At 44.6% G+C, this 21,087-nt stretch overlaps 2 protein-coding genes across 6 annotated transcripts in view; one reads left to right on the top strand and one right to left on the bottom strand.

The window, feature by feature from the left end:
* LOC138966122 (DNA repair and recombination protein RAD54-like) overlaps nucleotides 1-20,836 on the bottom strand; it is a 27,917-nt gene extending 7,081 nt beyond the window's left edge. Inside the window, exons 1-13 of one of the 3 annotated variants that reach the window (XM_070338235.1) lie at nucleotides 20,704-20,836; nucleotides 19,108-19,218; nucleotides 18,103-18,216; nucleotides 17,373-17,433; nucleotides 16,052-16,190; nucleotides 15,447-15,516; nucleotides 12,089-12,166; nucleotides 11,066-11,113; nucleotides 4,498-4,566; nucleotides 3,751-3,844; nucleotides 3,187-3,311; nucleotides 2,325-2,475; nucleotides 623-729 (exon numbers count right to left, since the gene is read on the bottom strand). In XM_070338235.1, the coding sequence (XP_070194336.1) occupies nucleotides 623-729; nucleotides 2,325-2,475; nucleotides 3,187-3,311; nucleotides 3,751-3,844; nucleotides 4,498-4,566; nucleotides 11,066-11,113; nucleotides 12,089-12,166; nucleotides 15,447-15,516; nucleotides 16,052-16,190; nucleotides 17,373-17,433; nucleotides 18,103-18,216; nucleotides 19,108-19,218; nucleotides 20,704-20,706 (1,170 nt within the window). In that variant the 5' untranslated portion in view covers nucleotides 20,707-20,836. Of the gene's footprint in view, nucleotides 1-622; nucleotides 730-2,324; nucleotides 2,476-3,186; nucleotides 3,312-3,750; nucleotides 3,845-4,497; nucleotides 4,567-11,065; nucleotides 11,114-12,088; nucleotides 12,167-15,446; nucleotides 15,517-16,051; nucleotides 16,191-17,372; nucleotides 17,434-18,102; nucleotides 18,217-19,107; nucleotides 19,219-19,902; nucleotides 20,050-20,241; nucleotides 20,378-20,703 lie in introns of those variants that run through there. The other 2 variants (XM_070338234.1, XM_070338236.1) reach the window with 2 other exon arrangements.
* LOC138966113 (platelet binding protein GspB-like) overlaps nucleotides 20,479-21,087 on the top strand; it is a 65,300-nt gene continuing 64,691 nt past the window's right edge. For all 3 annotated transcript variants that reach the window (XM_070338197.1, XM_070338198.1, XM_070338196.1), the window contains exon 1: nucleotides 20,479-21,087. In XM_070338197.1, coding sequence (XP_070194298.1) covers nucleotides 21,013-21,087 — 75 coding nt within the window. In that variant the 5' untranslated portion in view covers nucleotides 20,479-21,012.

Below are 21,087 nucleotides of genomic sequence, written 5' to 3'. Positions count from 1 at the left end.
TTACTCTAGTTTCTCAGAACTTAGTTTCTTCTTCTTTTTGGTATCTTATTTCTTTTCAAGTGGGAAGTATTGTTCTTAAGAGGGCAAAAATATATATTTCCTTTAACGCTTTGAATAAAAATTTTAAAAAAATAAAAGAGAGCAAGAACAAGAACTATGTCAAAATAGGTTGAGATACGGGACATGTCTTTCCCTAGATCCACACTGGTTTCGCGCAAGACGCGGCTGTAGACTGGAGGTAGCAATAAACACAAGCGCCCCGGAACTTTATGACGAAACAGAGGTTCACACCATGAGACCGTTACACATGTGACCAGAATATGAATAAGTAAGAAAAATACAAACCCTTCTTACAGCCTTCACAGATTCATTCACAGCCTTATTAGCAGTGTCAGACAACAGGAGCAACTACAGTGCAAATCCCCCCCCTTCCCCCCCTCTTGAAGACTCTCTGCCTTTTCAGACCAATTTCTTAGATTTCCTGTTAATAACTTCTGTAAATTTGCCCCAATTTTAAATCCCCTCCATTCTAAAATCTGATTTTCCAAGATTTTGTTTTGTCTCAAAAGGGGGGGTTCTACTGTGACAGAGATAGACTCATGATTTTTACACCGCTGGTTACCTCTTGCAGTTTCTCTTCCCCTTTCGTGTGTTCCCCGTCTGTAGCGGCAGCGTCCCGCCCACGAAGAATGGGTGTCTCAAACCGTTTCTTGAACTCCTGGGCTGTGCCTGTGACAAAGTAAGATTCATGTGGATGACAGAGAGTACATAGCACTGAACCAGAGAGAGAGAGAGAGAATTGAATTGATGCTGGGGAGCATCGGGTAAATTCTTCCCCCTAACCCGCGGGGGGTAATATTGTTCTATATTTTTCAAGTACCGGTACATGTACTTCATGCAATAACAATTGTAAACCCAGTTTTTGACAAAACATCTTGTCATTAAAATATGTCAAGGCATAAAACTGTAATCATCCCTCCAGGATGAAAGCCAAACAGAAAATATTCCTGATACTGTACCATTGGACACAATGTGCACATGTCAGTGAACCTGTTTGTGGGTATGTCAGCCTGATCCAGAAACAAGAAGGGCAAAGCCCATACGACTCACATGCTTGACCTTGACAGCAATGACATCATACACTAAGAACTGCTTTACACATTTTTCCTACCAAAATACATGTGACCTTGACCCAAGGTCAAGGTCATCCAAGGTCATGCAACACAAAGCTGTTAATTCAAGACATAGGAAGTACAATGGTGCTTATTGGCTCTTTCTACCATGAGATATGGTCACTTTTAGTGGTTCACTACCTTATTTTGGTCACATTTCATAAGGGTCAAAGTGACCTTGACCATGATCATATGTGACCAAATGTGTCTCATGATGAAAGCATAACATGTGCCCCACATAATTTTTAAGTTTGAAACAGTTATCTTCCATAGTTCAGGGTCAAGGTCACTTCAAAATATGTATACAATCCAACTTTGAAGAGCTCCTGTGACCTTGACCTTGAAGCAAGGTAAACCAAACTGGTATCAAAAGATGGGGCTTACTTTGCCCTATATATCATATATAGGTGAGGTATTGAATCTCAAAAACTTCAGAGAAAATGGGAAAAATGTGAAAAATAGCTGTTTTTTAGGCAACATTTATGGCCCCTGCGACCTTGACCTTGAAGCAAGGTCAAGATGCTATGTATGTTTTTGGGGGCCTTGTCATCATACACCATCTTGCCAAATTTGGTACTGATAGACTGAATAGTGTCCAAGAAATATCCAACGTTAAAGTTTTCCGGACGTCCGGACGGACGGACGGACGGACGGACGACTCGGGTGAGTACATAGACTCACTTTTGCTTCGCATGTGAGTCAAAAAACCCCAGATTTGTTCCTAGAAGCAAGCTGCCGTCCTCATATAACTATAGAGTTTGATGCCATATCTTGCACAAGCTATCGCATAAGCCCAAAACAAAACCTTAGTGTGTTCCCTCCAAATGGTACCAAGTGCCTGAAACACAAGAATTACTTTTGGAGGCAAAGCCACTCAAACAGGATTGAGAATTTTAGAGCTAACTTAATAGCACTACAAAAACTGCTATGGGTAAGCAAAGGTTCCTAAGAACATACAAGGAGACAGCAGCCGCCAGACCCCATTACAAACAGAACTCTACAATTGACAGGTGTCTAACCAGCGACTGACGTACATGAAACGTCAAGCTACTATAAATAGCCCATGCTCAAGCCGTCAAACAACTTTGCAGAGTCGGCTGTGAAGGGTGACGCAGTAGTCTCCCTGTCACACAAAGTAAATCGTGTACTGACCCAGAATGCCTCTGTTGACGAAGTGCAGCAGACTGAAGTACTCCAGAAGGTCGTTCTGTATGGGCGTCCCGGACAGCAAGATCCGCCGATCAGCGTTCAGGTTCACCAGCGCTTGGTACGTCTGGTTCTCAGAGTTCTTCAGTCTATGACCCTGCAAACATGACCACCGTTGTGAAAATACAGTGGAACCCCCATTTTAAGACCTCTAAAAATCTGAAAGAATCAGGTCTTTAAATGGGGATACATTTACACATTTACAAAGGTTATGAACGAAAAATCTGAAAACAGGGTAAAAAAAAAAGGGAGGAAGTCTTAAATTGGGGGCGTCTTTACAGGGGGGTTCAACTGTATTACGTTACAATTGGAAGGCAGTACAACAAAAAGTACAAACAGCATTGACAAATCCCTGCATCTGGTCAGATTTTTACATCAGACCAAATGGACCGATTTGTGCAATTTAGTGTTGGTTTGCGTAGTTATATAAGTGAAACCTCTAATATATAATTTATCACATGCATTGCGTAATTCATACAGGTTTTGAATTAAACATGTTTCTGTTGATGACAAGCACTCAATACATTTCAAATAATCTCTTGATGCTGCGTTTAATCCAAGTTAATACTTTTGTCAGAAAAACAGAGAAATAACCACCATGCCCAGGTCCCTTCATTTCACTCTTCTTCTTTTGTGTTCATGAGCTGAAACTACCATGTTTTTTGCACGAGCAAGTTTTTATGTGTATGAACATTTTCACCCTGCCATTTAGGCAGCGATACACCTCTTTCAGGGGATTTATTTCAATCCAAAACCAGAACTGCGGACCTGCCAGTGCCAGTGTAAAAAAAAAGTGAGAGAAACACACCTCGTCACATATGACCAAGCCCACGGTCCCTTTGTGCATCACAGCGGCATGCAGGCGGAACGTCTCGTAGGAAATGATCAATACAGGGTTACAGATTCTCCTTCCGTGCTGCGTCATGAAGAAACCTGCAACAAGTAGCCACTTAAAGACTCATATTCAGCAATGAGAATCTCAACCAAATGAGGCAGATAAATAATTTCTTTAACGAAGTCCACAATTCAAAAATATTCTATACCACAAAAAACACCTTACATTCCTAACAGTGTTAATCAATGAAGCCACTTAAAGATTCATATTCAGCGATGATTAATTCTTTTAAAACGAAGTCTACAATTTAAAGAATTCTATTCCACACAAAAATACCTTACATCCAACAGTGTAATAAACTAAGCTGAAGTTAAAGGCGATACTGTCACCACCTGTTCATGAAATTCTTATCAATTCCGCAAGCCACAAATAAATTTAGTTGACTGAAACAATTAAACAATACATGTGAAGTGTGGCCCATATAACGACTTTTGCATATTGGGCAAACTGAAGTTGATCATCACAACTTAATCTCACCCAGATTTCTGTCGATTTCACTCTTGGTTCCGGAGTCAATGGCCAGCGAATTAATCCTGTTCCCCAGCCACTTGCTGATTTCATTCTGCCAATTCTACAAACATACAGAAAGCAAAAGTTGTTTTAGTACAAAATAAACAATATAAAATTAAAAGCCTTACTACACCACAAGCCAAGTCACTAAAAAAGGAACAATAGTTGCAGACAAATAGAAAGTCTTATGCGGCAATGCCAGAAAATGATTTGTTTCTGTCAAGCCAAAGACAGTATTTGCCCATGTATTTCAAGCAGTCTATCCCGAAAGTAAGGTGAACTGATGCGAACACTTTGGTTTGTTACACTCTACCATAGCAAGCTACACAATCTACTTACACAGGAAACTCAATCAGCAAGACACACAGCATGAAATAATACTTTCGCCAAGCAACAACCTTGAACCTCAAAACAAAAAGTGAATAGATATAGACACAGAGTTCGTTTGCGACCAACCATCATGAAAAGACATTGAACGCACAATACTTTGTCAAATTGAAACATGCCATTCACTAACATTTGTTTATTTATTCTGGATTTTGGATTGTTGGCAGTCCGTATGTTTTGTTGATTTTAGTTGATGATTTTTGTTGGTTTTGTGTGTCTAGATTTGTTTTGTTAAATTAAAAAATTTAGTTTTTGTTTTGATTTTTTTTTTGGGGGGGGCCCTTGTAGGTTGCAAAACTTGGAGAGATGGACAAAGATTATTCCTACCTTCACCAGACTGCTGGGCGCAACAATGATGGCCTTAGTGATCATGGGAGAGCAATCTGGACTCTGCCTCTGAAAAACAAGCAAGACCTTTTCAATCACAGACTGCGCTCAAATTATAATCGAAAATTTTTATCTAAATTTTGATTTGATTAATATACTTACCCGAATCACATGATTTGCATTGACCCACTTCGATGCTTAGGTTATGATAAAAGCTACCCCGTCTAGGTATAAGGGGAGCAACCCCAACTAAAAAAGTGACTGCACCAGCATGACTGGCACCCTGGGTTACGTCCCATGCAGCACACTACGTCATCAATGGTGCTGGTCACGTGATACCCCTTCAATCGACTAATAGAATATCAAAAAAGTCGAGCGGGGCAGGCGGGAGGGAATTACTTATGTGATTCGGGTAAGTATATTAATCAAATCAAAATTTAGATAAAAATTTTCGATTATAATTACATATTCTTACGCCGAATCACATGATTTGCAGATAACTCCAACCAGGCGGTGGGTAAGACCAAAGAAGATCAAACTCACTCTTAAATTCTGGAGAGGCATTGTCCCGTTGCCACCAAAGCAGGAAGGGACCTAGATCCATCGTTACAGATAGATCCATACTGCCAGAAGGCAGCAATGTCTCCCTATGAAACTGATAAAGACAAAAGCCGAGCACCAGTAAGCTGTGTGCAGGACATCATCCAACCTCCCAGACCGTAAAACGGCCGAGGAGGAGGCCCAGGCCCTGGAAAAAGAGCTCGGGCTGAGCCTGGGGGAAAGATAGCCGAAAGCTACGCCAAGCATCAGAGAGCCCGTAAGCTGTGCTCAGCACTTCTTCCCATCTCCTGAACCATAAAAAACAGCCCAGAAAGGGGCTCAAGTCTTGAATAACCCGAGCCGAGTAGAGGGACAGACAAGCTGCCCCCCCCCCCCCTACTCTAGGAAGGAAATGCCAAAAACCCTGGAAACGACTAAGCGTAAGGTTGACCGATCATAAATGAAAAGCACCAACCTTCCCCAGGACCGTAAAACAATCATGCCAAAGTTAAAAGCCTTGGCATGGAGAGAGGCCCGAAAGGCCGGAGAGATAACGGTCAGCTCCAGAGAGGAGTGACCTGTTTCCGAGAAAGAGAGAGAGACGTCTGAGTACAAAAAACCAGAGTCAAACTCAAAGAAAAAATCTCAGAAGAGACGGTCACCAGAAGTCCACTACCAGTCCATGCAGAAGCAGAGGAAGAAGCGGCCTACGAAAAGTGTAAGCCGCCAGCAGGGCGGAGATCGCGGTGGCCAAAGCCTGATGTGACCGGTGACTCTAACCGAAAAGACTAAAGTCAGAGTGTTCACAAAGCAGTCTGCTTGTAGGTAAATGAAAGAAAATCAAAAACCCAAAACAGAAACGAGACTGGAAAGGAAAAACAGAAAACCGTGAAGCTAACCAGCCTTAAGAAGAAGAGCCCGAAGTAAATATCGCGGCCGACCGAGCCCAGAAAATTCCTGAGTCTGGCTGAAAAACCAAACACGTCTGATACCTCAGAACCGAGAATCAGACACGGAACACAACAGGCAAGAGTCCGTAATAGTTGCAAGTGGTAGAGGGGTGACCGTAACAGGCAACCCACCCCACCGGAAGTCGACCCGACTCGCCTCATGGCAGGATGAGGGAGAAGAGGAAGACACAAATTCTAGAGACACGGAGACCGTAGTCGCCCATGCCAGGCAGGAGACTATTACACGGGCTAAGGCTGAGAGCCGTAACGCCCGTAGACCTGCCATCAAAGATGCTGGGCTGAAAGCCCGCACCAAGAAACCAGGAAATTAACTAGACCTCTACCGAAAGGGGAGGGTTAGCCAATAAAGCTGAGAAAAGTGATAGGCCACAAGAATGACCCCTCACCATGCATTGCTAAAACCAATGCAAACTCAGTAAAATCTGAATGTAACTTCCGAGGCCAACTCAAGTAAACCTTAAGTAAGGACGAAACACCAGAACAAGTCCGATCGCTAGAGAAAGACAGAGTCAAAATCGGCGAAAGACCCACTAGGACCGAGTCCAAAAGAGCAAACAACAACCAACACCACCAACGGATGAAATGGCTGTTGCACCAGCCGAGGCTAAAAAACCCGGAAGCCCTAATGCCGGCTGTTGTTCCCAAAAAACACCGACTAAGACGTCTGTGAAAGGAAGAACCTCTCCGGATAAACCTGAGCTGAGGACTTAGCCTGAACAAGCTCAGTCTGCTTAGGTAGAGCCCGTTTTGCTGCTTCAAAGCTTGAAGAGCAAAAGAAGAGACCTGAAGGTCCCTACAAATCTTTATTTCCTTGGAGGCCAGGAGGCCAGGGAGGCCTTGGAAGCCAGGAGACCTTAGAGGCCAGGAGGCCTTAGAGGCCCGGAGGCCTTGGAGGCCAGGGGGCCTTGGAGGCCAGGAGGCCTTGGAGACCAGGAGGCCTTGGAGGCCTTAGAGGCCAGGAGGCCTTGGAAGCCAGGAGACCTTAGAGGCCAGGAGGCCTTAGAGGCCAGGAGGCCTTGGAGGCCAGGAGGCCTTGGAGACCAGGAGGCCTTGGAGGCCAGGAGGCCTTGGAGGCCAGGAGGCCTTGGAGGCCAGGAGGCCTTGAAGGCCAGGAGGCCTTGGAGGCCAGGAGGCCTTGGAGGCCTTAGAGGCCAGGAGGCCTTGGGGGCCAGGAGGCCTTAGAGGCCAGGAGGCTTCAGAGACCAGGAGGCCAGGAGGACTTGAAGGCCAGGAGGCCTTAGAGGCCAGGAGGCCGAAGAGAGACCCATCCACCAAGGGTGAAGAACTAAGGGTGTCTCTCATTGATTCCTCACAAACTAGGAATGGGCGAGGAACAAGTCCCGTCTGAACATGACCGTATGGGCATTGTGCAGAGAGGAAGGCCTTCTCTGTTCTAAATTCGCCCTAGCAAAGGTGGAGAAAGCATCCCCTGCGTCCTGCTCTTTACTGAGTGTAAAGGGCGCCAAGGACTCCGTAAAGGAGTGTCTCCAAAATGGAAGCAAGTTCCAAAAGCTGTCTGCCCACTTCCTCAGAGGGGAAGAGAGTCTGCTCAGAGAGCAGGGGACTCGAAACGTTCCCCAAAGAAGAAGTTCCGGCGTGACCGGCAAAGGTGCACGCCGAGGGGCAAAAGACGACAGCAAATTCCGGGACATCTTGGGCAAAGGCAACTTCCTCTGAGCCGCTAATGTCCCGAAGCTGGGAAGGCCGGAGCCTGAAGCCCCTTTCCTGCAAGTCAACGGCCAAACTTCACCCCTGACTAAGAGGAGGATGAGAGGCGTCGAAGACCAAAGGCACAGGAAGTGAGAAGAACGGCAGAACCCACTACCGAAGTGTGTGGTAACTGCTAATCCGCCTGAGGCAGGGAGCCTGCAAGCCCAAAGGGCACTGCTGACGAAAAAACCAGACTCAAACCAGATGGGACCATAGCAGGTCCACTATCCAGTGAGCCCCCACTTCCGGCCGGAGCCAGAAGCGCAGAGGTCGCGTACGATCACCGACATAAGGCAAGGTTCAAACCGAACGTGACCGTAGTCTGTGCACTAACCAGTGAACCTACGCTTCCAGCCGGAACCAGACGCACAGCTGTCGCGGACGACTGCTGAAGTAGGGCAAGCTCGAACCAGAAGTGACAGCAGCCTGTGCACTAACCGGTGAGCTCACGCTTCCGTCCGCAGCCAGAAGCGCAGAGGTCGCGTACGACCACCGCCGTAAGGCAAGGTTCGAACTGAACGTGCCAGTAGCCTGTGCACTAACCAGTGAACCAATACTTCCAGCCGGAACTGGAAGCACAGCCGTCGCGTACGACTGCTGCCGTAGGGCAAGGCTCGAAACCGGACGTGACAGCAATCTGTACACTAACCAGTGAACCTACGCTTCCGGCCGTAACCGGAAGCGGCGCCGTCGCGGACGACTGCTGAAGTAGGTAAAGGCTCGAACCAGAAGTGACAGCAACCTGAGCACTAACCAGTGAACCTACACTTCCGGCCGGAACCGGAAGCCCAGCTGACGCTGACGACTGCTGACGTAGGGTAAGGCCCAAACCGGACGTGACAGCAGCCTGTGCACTACCGGTGAACCTACAATTCCGGCCGGAACCGGAAGCGCAGCTGCCGCGGACGACTGCTGACGTAAGGCAAGGCTCAAACCGGACGTGAACGTAGTCCGAACACTAGCCAGTGAGCCTTTTACTTCCGGCCTGAGCCGGAAGCAGCTGTCGCTGACGACTGCTGACGTAAGATGTGGGACGCACCGGACGTGGCAGCAGGCTGCGCACGAGCGGAAGAACCACTGCTTCCGGCCGGAGCCGGAAGAACAGCTGCCGGAACTGACTGCTGTGGTAAGATGTGGGACGCACCGGACGTGACAGCAAGCTGCGCACGAGCGGAAGAACCACTGCTTCCGGCCGTAGCCGGAAGCCCAGCTGTCGCGTACAACTGCTGGTGTAAGGCGGGGTTCGGTCCGGACGTGAACGCAAGTCGCTCACTAGACGGTGAACCCCTACTTCCTGCGAAAGCAGGAAGCCCAGCTGTCGGAACCGACTGCTGGAGTACGGAGAGGTTCTGACCCGACGTGAACGCAAGTCGCTCACTAGCAGGAGAACATCCGATTCCGGAAACCGGAAGTGCAACTGCCGTAAACGGCTGCTGCAGACACCAACCTTGTTGTGGCCGGATCCCCGGAGGGACATGCACTGTTGCGCTACCGCAAGCGGAAGGCAACAAATGCCGGCCAGGAAGAGGAGAAGAAGATCCCCACGGGACCGTCCAGAAACATCACGGTGGACAGCAGCCTGGTCCGGAGAAGACCCAGCGTCTGAAGGAGAGAACGTCGCCTAACCCCCAGGCCGGGGGGCAGAGCTGACGACGAAGTCCGCCGCGGCAAACCTCGCGAACGAGGGAATCCATTTCTGGAAATAAGCAAAAGATAAGGGCAGACCCCAGAGCCCTAGACTCTGGAGCCGAAACAGACGTAAAACGACAGCCTTAGAGGCCAAGACGGACGGCTGAGAGCCAGACGGCCGATCGTCCGTAACAGAAAAACGGCACAGAACAACGTAAAAAATTGCCTAAAATTGTGCCAACATGAACAACAACGGAGTTCTTCAAAAGAAGAGTCTGCTGAGGGATAGAGCTTAGCAGGGCCCAAGCCCTAACCCTCGGCCTTAGCTCCCTCTAATTCTCATTAACGGCCATGTAAGCACCGAGAGAAAAATAAACAAACAACTGAAACTAGCAAAGTCCGAACGGACGCCAACCTTTCAGAAGCCAGCAAAGAGGGCAGCTAAAACCAGTTAGGAGCTACCAAAGGCAGCTAATCAACTAGCTATACGAAGAGTTAAGCGTCCGAGTACGGACGAAAAAATCAACATAACAACAACGTGCTAACTAAACATGGCGACCAAGGAGGAAGCCACAAGTCTGAAAATAATCAAGTCCGTACAGACACAAACATTTCAGAAGTAAGCAAGCAATAGAAAAGCACATGCGTAAAAGCTACCGACGGCAGCTACAAAGCAAGCTACAACAGCGTTAATAGACCGAACACGGACTAAAACAACAGAAGCCAGACAACGTGCTAATGCAAATGGCGACCGTGAGGAAGCCAAACAACTGCTGAAAACTTCAGAGTCCAACGGACATGTGAAATTCACAGCAGAAGCAATAAAACATACAAGAAAATATGAACGATCTCACCAGCTGCAAGCCAGCAAGAAGTAGACGGGGGCCGAGGCCGGTGGGTGCCGTAGACACAAAACAAGCCAGAGCAAAAGCAAACACAACCGTCACCCTTGAGTGATAGTAGTCGATTGAAGGGGTATCACGTGACCAGCACCATTGATGACGTAGTGTGCTGCATGGGACGTAACCCAGGGTGCCAGTCATGCTGGTGCAGTCACTTTTTTAGTTGGGGTTGCTCCCCTTATACCTAGACGGGGTAGCTTTTATCATAACCTAAGCATCGAAGTGGGTCAATGCAAATCATGTGATTCGGCGTAAGAATATGTAATTATTACCTCAGTTTTCTGTTGGCGCTACAAAACTGAAAAGACATATATGGAACAACAGACGGCAGGTGAGAAGAACTAGACATACTCTTCCACAAATGGAGGAGAGTGCCTACATTTTCTTTTTTCATTTTTCATTACTTTATTGTCCCAGTCGCTGGGAAATTCGGGTCGCTTCCTCCCAGTGGAAAGCTAGCAGCAACGGAGTCGCGCTACCCAGGTGTCTGCGTGTTTAGGTGTATTCAGCCACCTGCACTTATGGCAGAATGACCAAGGTCTTTTACGTGCCATTGTGATGACACGGGGGTGGGACATGGCTTCCGTCTCTGGGTCTGCACATAAAGTTGACCCGTGTCCGTCCCGGCCCGAATTCGAACCTGCGACCTTTCGATCACAAGTCCAGTGCTCTACCAACTGAGCTACCACTTCACTTGTCACATAGACACAGATGTTAAAATACTTTGGTGTGTCGAGTACAAATCGCTCTCCTTACACATGGTATAACATTGTTTTCCTTGCCTAATATTGAGAGATGGCCAGTTATCATGCTTACCAACAATGTCCAGAGGAGTGCGACACACTGCAACGTCTTGCCAAGACCCTGTGATGTGACAAAAACACAACCCACATAAGCACACAAGTAATATAAACACACAAAGAGAACATAATCGATTCGTTTTGATTTCATTCCCACCACATCTACCACAAACCCTTGAACCATTTCCATCTCACACTGAACATTATGCCCAAGAGATCCTAAATTAGCACTGAACCTGAGATCAAGAGCTAGAGAGAGAAAAGGGGGAGGGAGAGAAAAGGGAGAGGGAGAGAAAAAGACAGGGGGAGAAGGGGAAGAGAGAGAGTTGATCTTTTTTTTTTTAGAGAGTTGAGAGATAGAGATGGATTTTTCAATATTTTTCAAATACATACATGTACCCCATACACCAACAATTGTAAACCCTTTTCCACCCACGAAGAATGAAGCAAACCATTGTACCAGTCTGCTTAGTTTTCACTAAACAAAATACACCACTCATACTACCTGTGCTCGTGCATCACTCAATCAATCAATATGAGGCTTATATCGCGCGTATTCCGTGAGTACAGTTCTAAGCGCAGGGATTTATTTATTTATTTTAATTTTTATTTTATGCAATTTATATCGCGCACATATTTGGGCGCAGGGATTTATTTATGCCGTGTGAGATGGAATTTTTTCACACAATACATCACGCATTCACATCGGCCAGCAGATCGCAGCCATTTCGGCGCATATCCTACTTTTTACGGCCTATTATTCCAAGTCACACGGGTATTTTGGTGGACATTTTTATCTATGCCAAAACAATTTTGCCAGGAAAGACCCTTTTGTCAATCGTGGGTCCCTTCCGAGCGCAAGTGCGTTACCACTCGGCCACCCAGTCTTTACTAAACAATTGCCAAGATAATATTCCTTACTGTGTATTAATACACAAACAAAGCGAGTGCTTCACATCCCTCAAGCTGCACGACAGATCGAGAGCATACAGCCTAAGAGTGGTTCCAGAACATAAGGCGATTGAAACATCACACATACCATTTCATCGGCCATGATGCAGCCATAGTTGTCCTCTATCTGCTGACCTGTCACACAGTCATACATGAACTTCACGCCCTGCAACATGAACACAAAGCAAAGATTACACGACACACTTCAACAGTTAAAGAGCTACAGATGATTGAAAGAGTTGTTGTAACAAGTTTGAAGATGTTAATCAACAACTTTTTGAAATACAGCCGACTTTCACTAACTCGCGGTCTTTGGGGTCCAAAGATTTTTGATCGCGATATATGCGATTCGCGATGCAGTTTGGGGTCCAATTAAAGGGAAGAAACCGCGTTCTCTTCTTGGTCACAAAAAGCCTGTCAGCGTCACGTTGGCGTGTGTGCGTTTGCCGTGTGAGTGCATGTGTGTGTGTGTGCGTGCATGTGTGTATGTGCATGTGTGTGTGTATGTGCATGCGTGTGTGTGTGCGCGTGCGCATGCACGCCTGGCATGTGGTTGTGCTACAATGTTCATGTGTATGTGTTACTGCGTTTCTCGCAAGTGTGACGCTTATGTTGGCAACTAAGTTCTCAAAAGATTAACTGCGATGACACGTTTTCTTTTATCAGCAGATGATGATTTCTTTTCTTTTTTCTCCGACTCATACGTCGTCAAAAACTTACAAGTTAATCAGACACAGACAGACACAGACGTACACTGTACGCGTACAGCGACTCACTGCTGCACACACTAACTGACAATGAACAGAACGCAAGCCATGGTGAATTACCACATTATTTTATTTCGTTAGGAAATGCGCACTTGTTACTTTATCAACACGCACACACGCTCGCACATTTTGTTTTGCTTTGTGTGAGTCTGAGTTGACACGCGTTTTGTCTTTGGCAGAAAGCATGTAGATTTCTTCTTTGATTGTTTGCTTTTTCTGCCACCTGCTATAACGCAAGAAGCTGAAGCACTTCATGGCGCCTGTAGAAAATCCGGGGCGTCTAGCTGAGATCGCGATTAGCGGGACTCGAGTGTTAAATTGCATGCCTGACTAGATTGCAGAAGACTGAAGCGCAGTTTAAGCACTTGATTGGCGCCTGTGGCCACCCGGACCGTCTAGCAGAGATCGCAATTAGCTGGACTCGAGTGTTCAACTGCACGCCTGACTGGCCATACTGACTGGTCAGACACTTAACCTCTATAGGCACGTGGCCAATTTGACGATACCGATCGTGGCATGAAAGTTCTTGACTGAGTGGGGCACGTGCGCGTGAAAGGTTTGTTTTTCTTTTGTTCGCAGGTCTCGATCAACCCGTAATGTACACAACCTGAAAACACACACACGTAGAACACTATTTGGAGAGACTGAGGGAGAGAGAGAGAGAGACTGATAAGATGAAATGACAATTTACTGCATGATGAAAGGCCATCGGACCCAGAGAGAGATAGCGTGGTTATGATAGAAATTTTTTTCATGATTTGTACTATTGTTTGGCCTTTACGTGACTAATTTTGTAAAAAAAAAAATATATAAAAAAATAAAAACAAGAAGGGCAAAGCCCATACGACTCACATGCTTGACCTTGACCTTAACTAAACCTAGCAATGACATCATACACTAAGAACTGCTTTACACATTTTTCCTACCAAAATACATGTGGGTCATCCAAGGTATTGCAACACAAAGCTGTTAATTCAAGACATAGGAAGTACAATGGTGCTTATTGGCTCTTTCTACCATGAGATATGGTCACTTTTAGTGGTTCACTACCTTATTTTGGTCACATTTCATAAGGGTCAAAGTGACCTTGACCTTGATCATATGTGACCAAATGTGTCTCATGATGAAAGCATAACATGTGCCCCACATAATTTTTAAGTTTGAAACAGTTATCTTCCATAGTTCAGGGTCAAGGTCACTTCAAAATATGTATACAATCCAACTTTGAAGAGCTCCTGTGACCTTGACCTTGAAGCAAGGTACACCAAACTGGTATCAAAAGATGGGGCTTACTTTGCCCTATATATCATATATAGGTGAGGTATTGAATCTCAAAAACTTCAGAGAAAATGGGAAAAATGTGAAAAATAGCTGTTTTTTAGGCAACATTTATGGCCCCTGCGACCTTGACCTTGAAGCAAGGTCAAGATGCTATGTATGTTTTTTGGGGCCTTGTCATCATACACCATCTTGCCAAATTTGGTACTGATAGACTGAATAGTGTCCAAGAAATATCCAACGTTAAAGTTTTCCGGACGGACGTCCGGACGGACGGACGTCCGGACGGACGGACGGACGGACGGACGGACGACTCGGGTGAGTACATAGACTCACTTTTGCTTCGCATGTGAGTCAAAAATTAAGGTCGGTCCTGTTTTTTTCGGGGTCCAAGAGGTCTCCGCGATATAGCCAAATTCGCGATTTAGTGGACCGCGAGTTAGTGGAAGTCTGCTGTACATGTAATGTGTTCAGAACAATGTATCAGCTGAAATGGAAAACTGCAAGTATGAAACATACATATGTATCTGCACCTCTGCCCCTTGCACAGGTTTATAAGATGTAAATGGTCTACTATTATCTCTGTGTATAAGCTTAATTAAGCACTCACACAGAAAACCAATCCCAACCTATGAAAACATCCATGGATGACTATCAAAGTACAGTGGTACCTGTGATGAAAGGACACCCTTGAGACCACCTATAAGTGTCCCTACATTGCAGGTGGCCTGTCTAGACAGGTACATATGGTGGAGATAGTATCAATCAATCAATCAATATGAGGCTTATATCGCGCGTATTCCGGGGGTACAGTTCTAAGCGCAGGGATTTATTTTTTAATTTTTATTTTATGCAATTTATATCGCGCACATATTCAAGGCGCAGGGATTTATTTATGCCGTGTGAGATGGAATTTTTTTACACAATACATCACGCATTCACATCGGCCAGCAGATCGCAGCCATTTCGGCGCATATCCTACTTTTCACAGCCTATTATTCCAAGTCACACGGGTATTTTGGTGGACATTTTTTATCTATGCCTATACAATTTTGCCAGGAAAGACCCTTTTGTCAATCGTGGGATCTTTCACGTGCACACCCCAATGTAGTGTACAACGATGGGACCTCGGTTTTTCGTCTCATCCGAAAGACTAGCACTTGAACCCACCACCTAGGTTAGGAAAGGGGGGGGAGAAAATTGCTAACGCCCTGACCCAGGGTCGAACTCGCAACCTCTCGCTTCCGAGCGCAAGTGCGTTACCACTCGGCCACCCAGTCGTCTATAGTAGACAAAGGGATGCCAGAAGATGTCCTTTTAAGGGAGGTGTCCTCTCATCACAGGTACCACTGTATCATGCACTTCAAGTCCTCACAGCATGGACACAATCAAAGGACAAACCTCTCTCTGATGTGGGCGTAGAACTTTGCATAACAGGGGATCAACCACAACGTGAACTGGAAGCTTGTTTCTGGAGAAGAAACAGTCAAAAGTACACAAGAATTGTCGCTGCCAGCTTGTTCAGTTGTTTATTAGAATAAATCACTTGACTTATTCATCCTTCTCTGTCTGGAATGATAAATAAAAACAAACATGATTGTTTACAAAATAACAATTGCAGTATTGCAAAAGCAAAATTCTATCACCTGACCGTTTGCGACCCATTTTAAATTTTAATACATATCACTATAATTTTGCTGTGCGCCATTCTTTTTCAGCTCGTAGGCTTATTTTAGTTTGCTTTGTTGCATCAGTGTGTATGACAGGGCCTAAAACACATAAAAATATCAGTAGAGGGTATATGCCCTTGACACATAACGGTGGAAGAAGAAATGAAGACGTGGGGTACCATCCAGAGACTCGCCCAGTACAGACAGGAGTGGAGGTCCTTCATCACTGCCCTACATGCCAACCGGCATAACAGCACTAAGTAAGTAGGCAAGTAAGCATAGGCCCTTACTGCTTTTCAATTCTTTCACAATACCAGGAACAAAATGTGAACGTACTGGTCAGTTTTCATCAGCTCATGGGCGCTGAGCTCCGTGGGAGCGTACAACACCAGGGCGCCATCTTCATCGGGGTCATGCAGGGGTTGTCTGGTGCCCTGTCTACGAACACCAAGGGCGCGACCCTGCAGGCTGTTCCCTGTTTCACATCATCACACAGTGTTACAGAACTCAGAACTTTATTTAGAAAAGGCTAAAGCCTGTCCTTAACTGGACGAAATAGACTAGGCCAAGTATACTTCGCGAAGATTGCCGCACAAAGCTTTAGCACTGAGTTTTCGGTAAAAAGACTTGGCCCAATTAGTCGGGCTTGATTATGGACCTCCTTCGGATCTTACAACCTGTCCTTTTACAACTAAAGCTAGGATTACATGGTACCATTTTTTCTAAAATTTGCACGGTCACACAAGTGGTGGAATATTTGCACACGATCGAGCTGGGATTCATTCACAAGCAATACAGTCGTAACTTCGAACGGCAGCTCTATTCTCTGTGATTCAATCGCAGGTCAAAAACAATCAGAATGCGCCATTGCTGGCATCACACTGTGACTTGAAAAAATGGCGGACATCAGTGAACAGCGTATATTTCATATTCAAAAGTTTTTGGAAGAACAGTTCTTTACTCAGATACAAAAAAGACATTTTAGGTGTATACTACGGTAGAGAACCATAAGATATATCTCTGCATTACAAATTAACAATCGCAGTGCTTCGAGAGAAAAAAATAACAAGAAGAGCAAACGCTCGATCGAGTCACTTTCGCAGTTCTGAATATTATATGAGGCATCAGATGGACAGGAAGAAATTGCTATTCACAACACAATGAGTCACGTTCACATAAAATTTGAGCCCGGTCACTTTTATAGTTTCCGAGAAAAGCCCAACGTTAAGTTGTGTGTTGCCGAACAGAAAAGGCTAGTTATCTCCCTTGTTTTTCTGATAACGTTCGTAAAAGGCTACAGATGTAAATACTTTGATGTAAAGAATAATCCTACAAAGTTTCAATCACATCCGATGAACTTTGTCAAAGATATAAAATGTCTAATTTTTCCTTTGACGCTGACCTGTGACCTTGAAAAAGATCAAAGGTCAACGAAACCATCGTTAAAGTGTAGAGGTCATTGGAGGTCACGACTAAACAAAATATGAGCCCGATCGCTTTGATAGTTTCCGAGAAAAGTCCAACGTTAAGGTGGTGTCTACGGCCGGCCGGCCGGCCGGACAGACTAACACTGACCGATTACATAGTCACTTTTTCTCAAGTGACTCAAAAATAAAGTGAACATGTCTGGGTTCCTTTTTAATCAAAACTAATATACCTTGATAGTTCGGGATGGGTATCTTGAAAGGCTTGGATAGGAGCTTTCGTATTAAAGCCTCCTGCAAAAGAAAAACAATGTACACATGTGGAGATAACTCAATGAAGATAACAAATGGTAACATCACATGAAGGTAAAAATAAATTGTACAACATAACTTAGCTCAATCTACTTCTCTTGACTGGAAACAATGTCAATGCAGGTGGCCGTTATGTCGGAAGCCTTGCCTCTTTTACTTTGTAAATTAGACTGGCAGCTAACTCCCAAATGAAATTAGACCTACAAATTTGAACCCAGTGTCACATTGGGTTTCTAATTCAAAACCAGTGATTTAATCAGTAATCCAACAGATAGCAAGTCTCACTCGTACATAGATCTAGAAATGTCAATTCACCTAACTGCAGTATTGCCCAACAGTACGATAGCTGCACCTTGTCTAGAAGATTACAAACGCAGTAAATAATGAAAAGAATGAAGATGCAGTTAGCACACAACAATCATTGCTAGAAGCAGAATTTAACTCCAGAATCAATAAATAGCAATAGCAATAGATGTATTTAATACAAGGGTCAAAGGTTTGTAAAATACAAGATGTTTTCTTGACCTGGTGATGGCATAAATTCATATAATTTTTCGGTATCTAGGGACCACCAGACATGACAGACGGACAAATCATGCACTTTGTAATACTTTATGCTAGTCCACACAATGTCCTCACGGCTGAACTTACATGTGAAGTGATGTCACTGCTGACTTCCAAATTTGTCAGGGGGGTAAGAGGCTGGCGATAGGGTGATAGGTGTTGCATAGGACTGTATGCATCCTCATGTTTCTGCCGCTTCTTCTGAAAGACCAAAACACGCACAGTAGTAAAATAGTGACTGCTGCTCTGTGGCAACCCTGGATAAGTAAGCTTTCAACTCATAGCAACTTTTTGTTATTGACAATTTTGCCCTTCTCTTTATTTGAACAGCTCCTGTTCACAGAAATACTTCAATGCAACAGAATAAAAGACAAAACACTCAAAAACTGCGAGCATCAACATTACTTGTGCGTGCAAGTCCAAGCTACGCAGCACAACATACTTTCCAGTAACAGACAATTTTCACTTGTTTCACCAGTGGTCGACAAAAAACAAATAGTCAGCGATCACTGCAGGCCACCAAAACAAAAGACGATTTTTGAAAATAACTTCGTGCGTTTTTTTATGGGTTGTGAAAGAGTGAATACCCTTGCTTTTCCTCTGACAAATAAAGTCACTTGTGCTACTTTCTACGTGTTTCTAACACATCCCTCGCTAGTGATTGGCCCCTCCAATGTTTGTCTGTGTAAAAATCAAGGGTATTCACTCTTTCAAAACGCAGCTATGAATAGTGATCTCAGATACATTTGCATACTGTAGAAAGAAAAGTGTTCCATGTCGAGTGCACACTGCACAACAGAGCTCTATTTCCACTGTGATGACCTTGGTTCAACGGTTTGACGAAATTGCTTTCATCTAAAGTTAAGGGGCAAAACTCTTTCACAACTCGTAAAAACACCAACATAGTTATTTCCGAACATCGCCTAGTACTCGTTAAGCTTTCAATGATGTAATTGTAAACAATTTGTTTGTATTATTAGTACAGTGATTGTGTGTGTGTGTGTGTGTGTGTGTGTGTGTGCATGTGTGCATGTGTGTGTGTGTGTGTGTGTGTGTGTGATAAATCTTGGAATGACCAGTCCAATAACACACCTGTTCCTTGGTGAGATGTCCATCCCAGTCTCTATCCCCCTCTGGTTTTCTCTTGGCTGTCTGGGTACATCCATCCCCCAAAGACCGCTGACTGGGTGCTTGGCTGCGACGCTGATGACCACAGAAAAATAAAATAAGAACATGATTACTAGTAGTAATATAGACAATGTCATGAACAGGTAGTTTGCCATGGTATATATTTCTGGCAGCAGGCTTAAGAAAAAAGTGACATTGCTCTTTCCAAGAAAAAAATAAAGTTAAAAAACAAAGGATTACTGTATTCACCAATACAAAGACGACACAAGACGATTACGAATTTTCACTTCTGGAAGCTTCATCAGGAAAAGAACACAAAAGACAACAAAAAGCAGACGCAACACGGAACGAACAGGGTTTGAAAGAAAATGGAGGGGAAACACGCAAAAAGGGGAAGGAACTCTAGGAACAAAAGAAAAAAATAGGCATGGGAGTAGGGTGGGGAGGTCTGAAAGAAACTAACTGCGCATGCAAAGGCAAAGCTAACAAAATTCAATGCTTCCGATTACCCGACTGACCCTATTTTTTCCTCCTAACCCCAGACCTTTTTTTTTTTACTGTTCCAAAAATAATACAATAACTAAAAAACAATGACAAAATTCAATTTTTCAGACTTTGCAAGGGAAGTTACTCTTCTCCGACATCCAGGAGACACAACACACACTATTTCCAGCCAATAAAAAGCAACATGCATGCGCCTGTGTAACTGTAAATAAAATAAAAACTTCAACCAAGAAAAAAGAAAGGTAACCAGCCTACCTACATTAACTTTTAAAACCATGTCATTGAAAAAAAAAATTGTTTTCCTTGTTGGGACCTGAAAGTGAAAGAAACAAACATTCAGGTCTTCAAATATTGTTCCACTTTTAGTTTCATTTGTACCAGCTTGAACACTAAATAAAGATGACCTTCAAGGCAATCAATTTTTGGATAAGCTAGCCAGACGGACGGTTTACTAGAAACTATTCAACCAGAGAGAAACTCGTATTATCAGGAAATTCCCGAAATGAACCAGCAGTAAGGGAATGACCTTTTCAGGCATCTTCCTTATTTGTGGAACTACACAAATCCTAATAATACATGGGCAGTACACAGTACGTGCGACATTAATTTGAAGGTGTTGACATCGCCATGGAGTGCGGTGATATTCGATCACATTAATGGCACTGCGTACTATTTTGACAGGAAAGTGTAGGCGGAGCAAACTTATGCGACTTATGCAGCCATGTGATCTGTGACGCAAGTCACGTCAACTAGACGTGTCACAGTTGCACGTATCGACTATCGGTGAAGCGTTCAGCCTACACACTGACAGTAAAAACTTCACATTCACAACCACCACCATGAACTTGTGTTTTGGATCACATCGTTGACGCAGCATCTCATTTTGAAGTATAGTACGGCAACCTTCGCGGGGGAGATAGTCGATGAATCGAAAATAAGTCGGCATCACTCACTGTGATAACATAAAATGCTACAGCCAAAATGCTAAATCATGTTGCTTCAAAGTGTCACGCAACGAATACACAAAATGATAACATCAATGTTGTGTAAACATACCATCGTGGAACCAAACTGTGGCAATATTATATAACCATTTGACCAGCTGGGCTAACATTAAACATTACAAATCCGCATTGGTACGGAAATCCCGATTTCGAAGGAAGCCGCCATTAACAGGGAGAATCCCCGAGCCACAGAGTTCCGACCAATCGCCAATTTGTTTTTGTGTCATGTGACTAAAGCGGCGAGCCTCGAGATTTCCGACGCCGAAATTGGGTCACAGGGTGATAATGGACGGACTCTGAGAGACATAGCAGTTTGTGAGTTTGGGTTTCAGATGGATGGTGGAAAAGGGAAGAGAAAGTTATGGAGTTGGAGTTGAAGTTACACAGTCCTGTAGGAGGTGAATCGATCGCCTATACTTGGCCAGTGTCTGGATCG

The sequence above is a fragment of the Littorina saxatilis genome, linkage group LG5 (genome assembly GCF_037325665.1).
Source record: "Littorina saxatilis isolate snail1 linkage group LG5, US_GU_Lsax_2.0, whole genome shotgun sequence".
Taxonomy (NCBI): domain Eukaryota; kingdom Metazoa; phylum Mollusca; class Gastropoda; order Littorinimorpha; family Littorinidae; genus Littorina; species Littorina saxatilis.
This window is presented reverse-complemented; position numbering and strand designations above follow the sequence as displayed.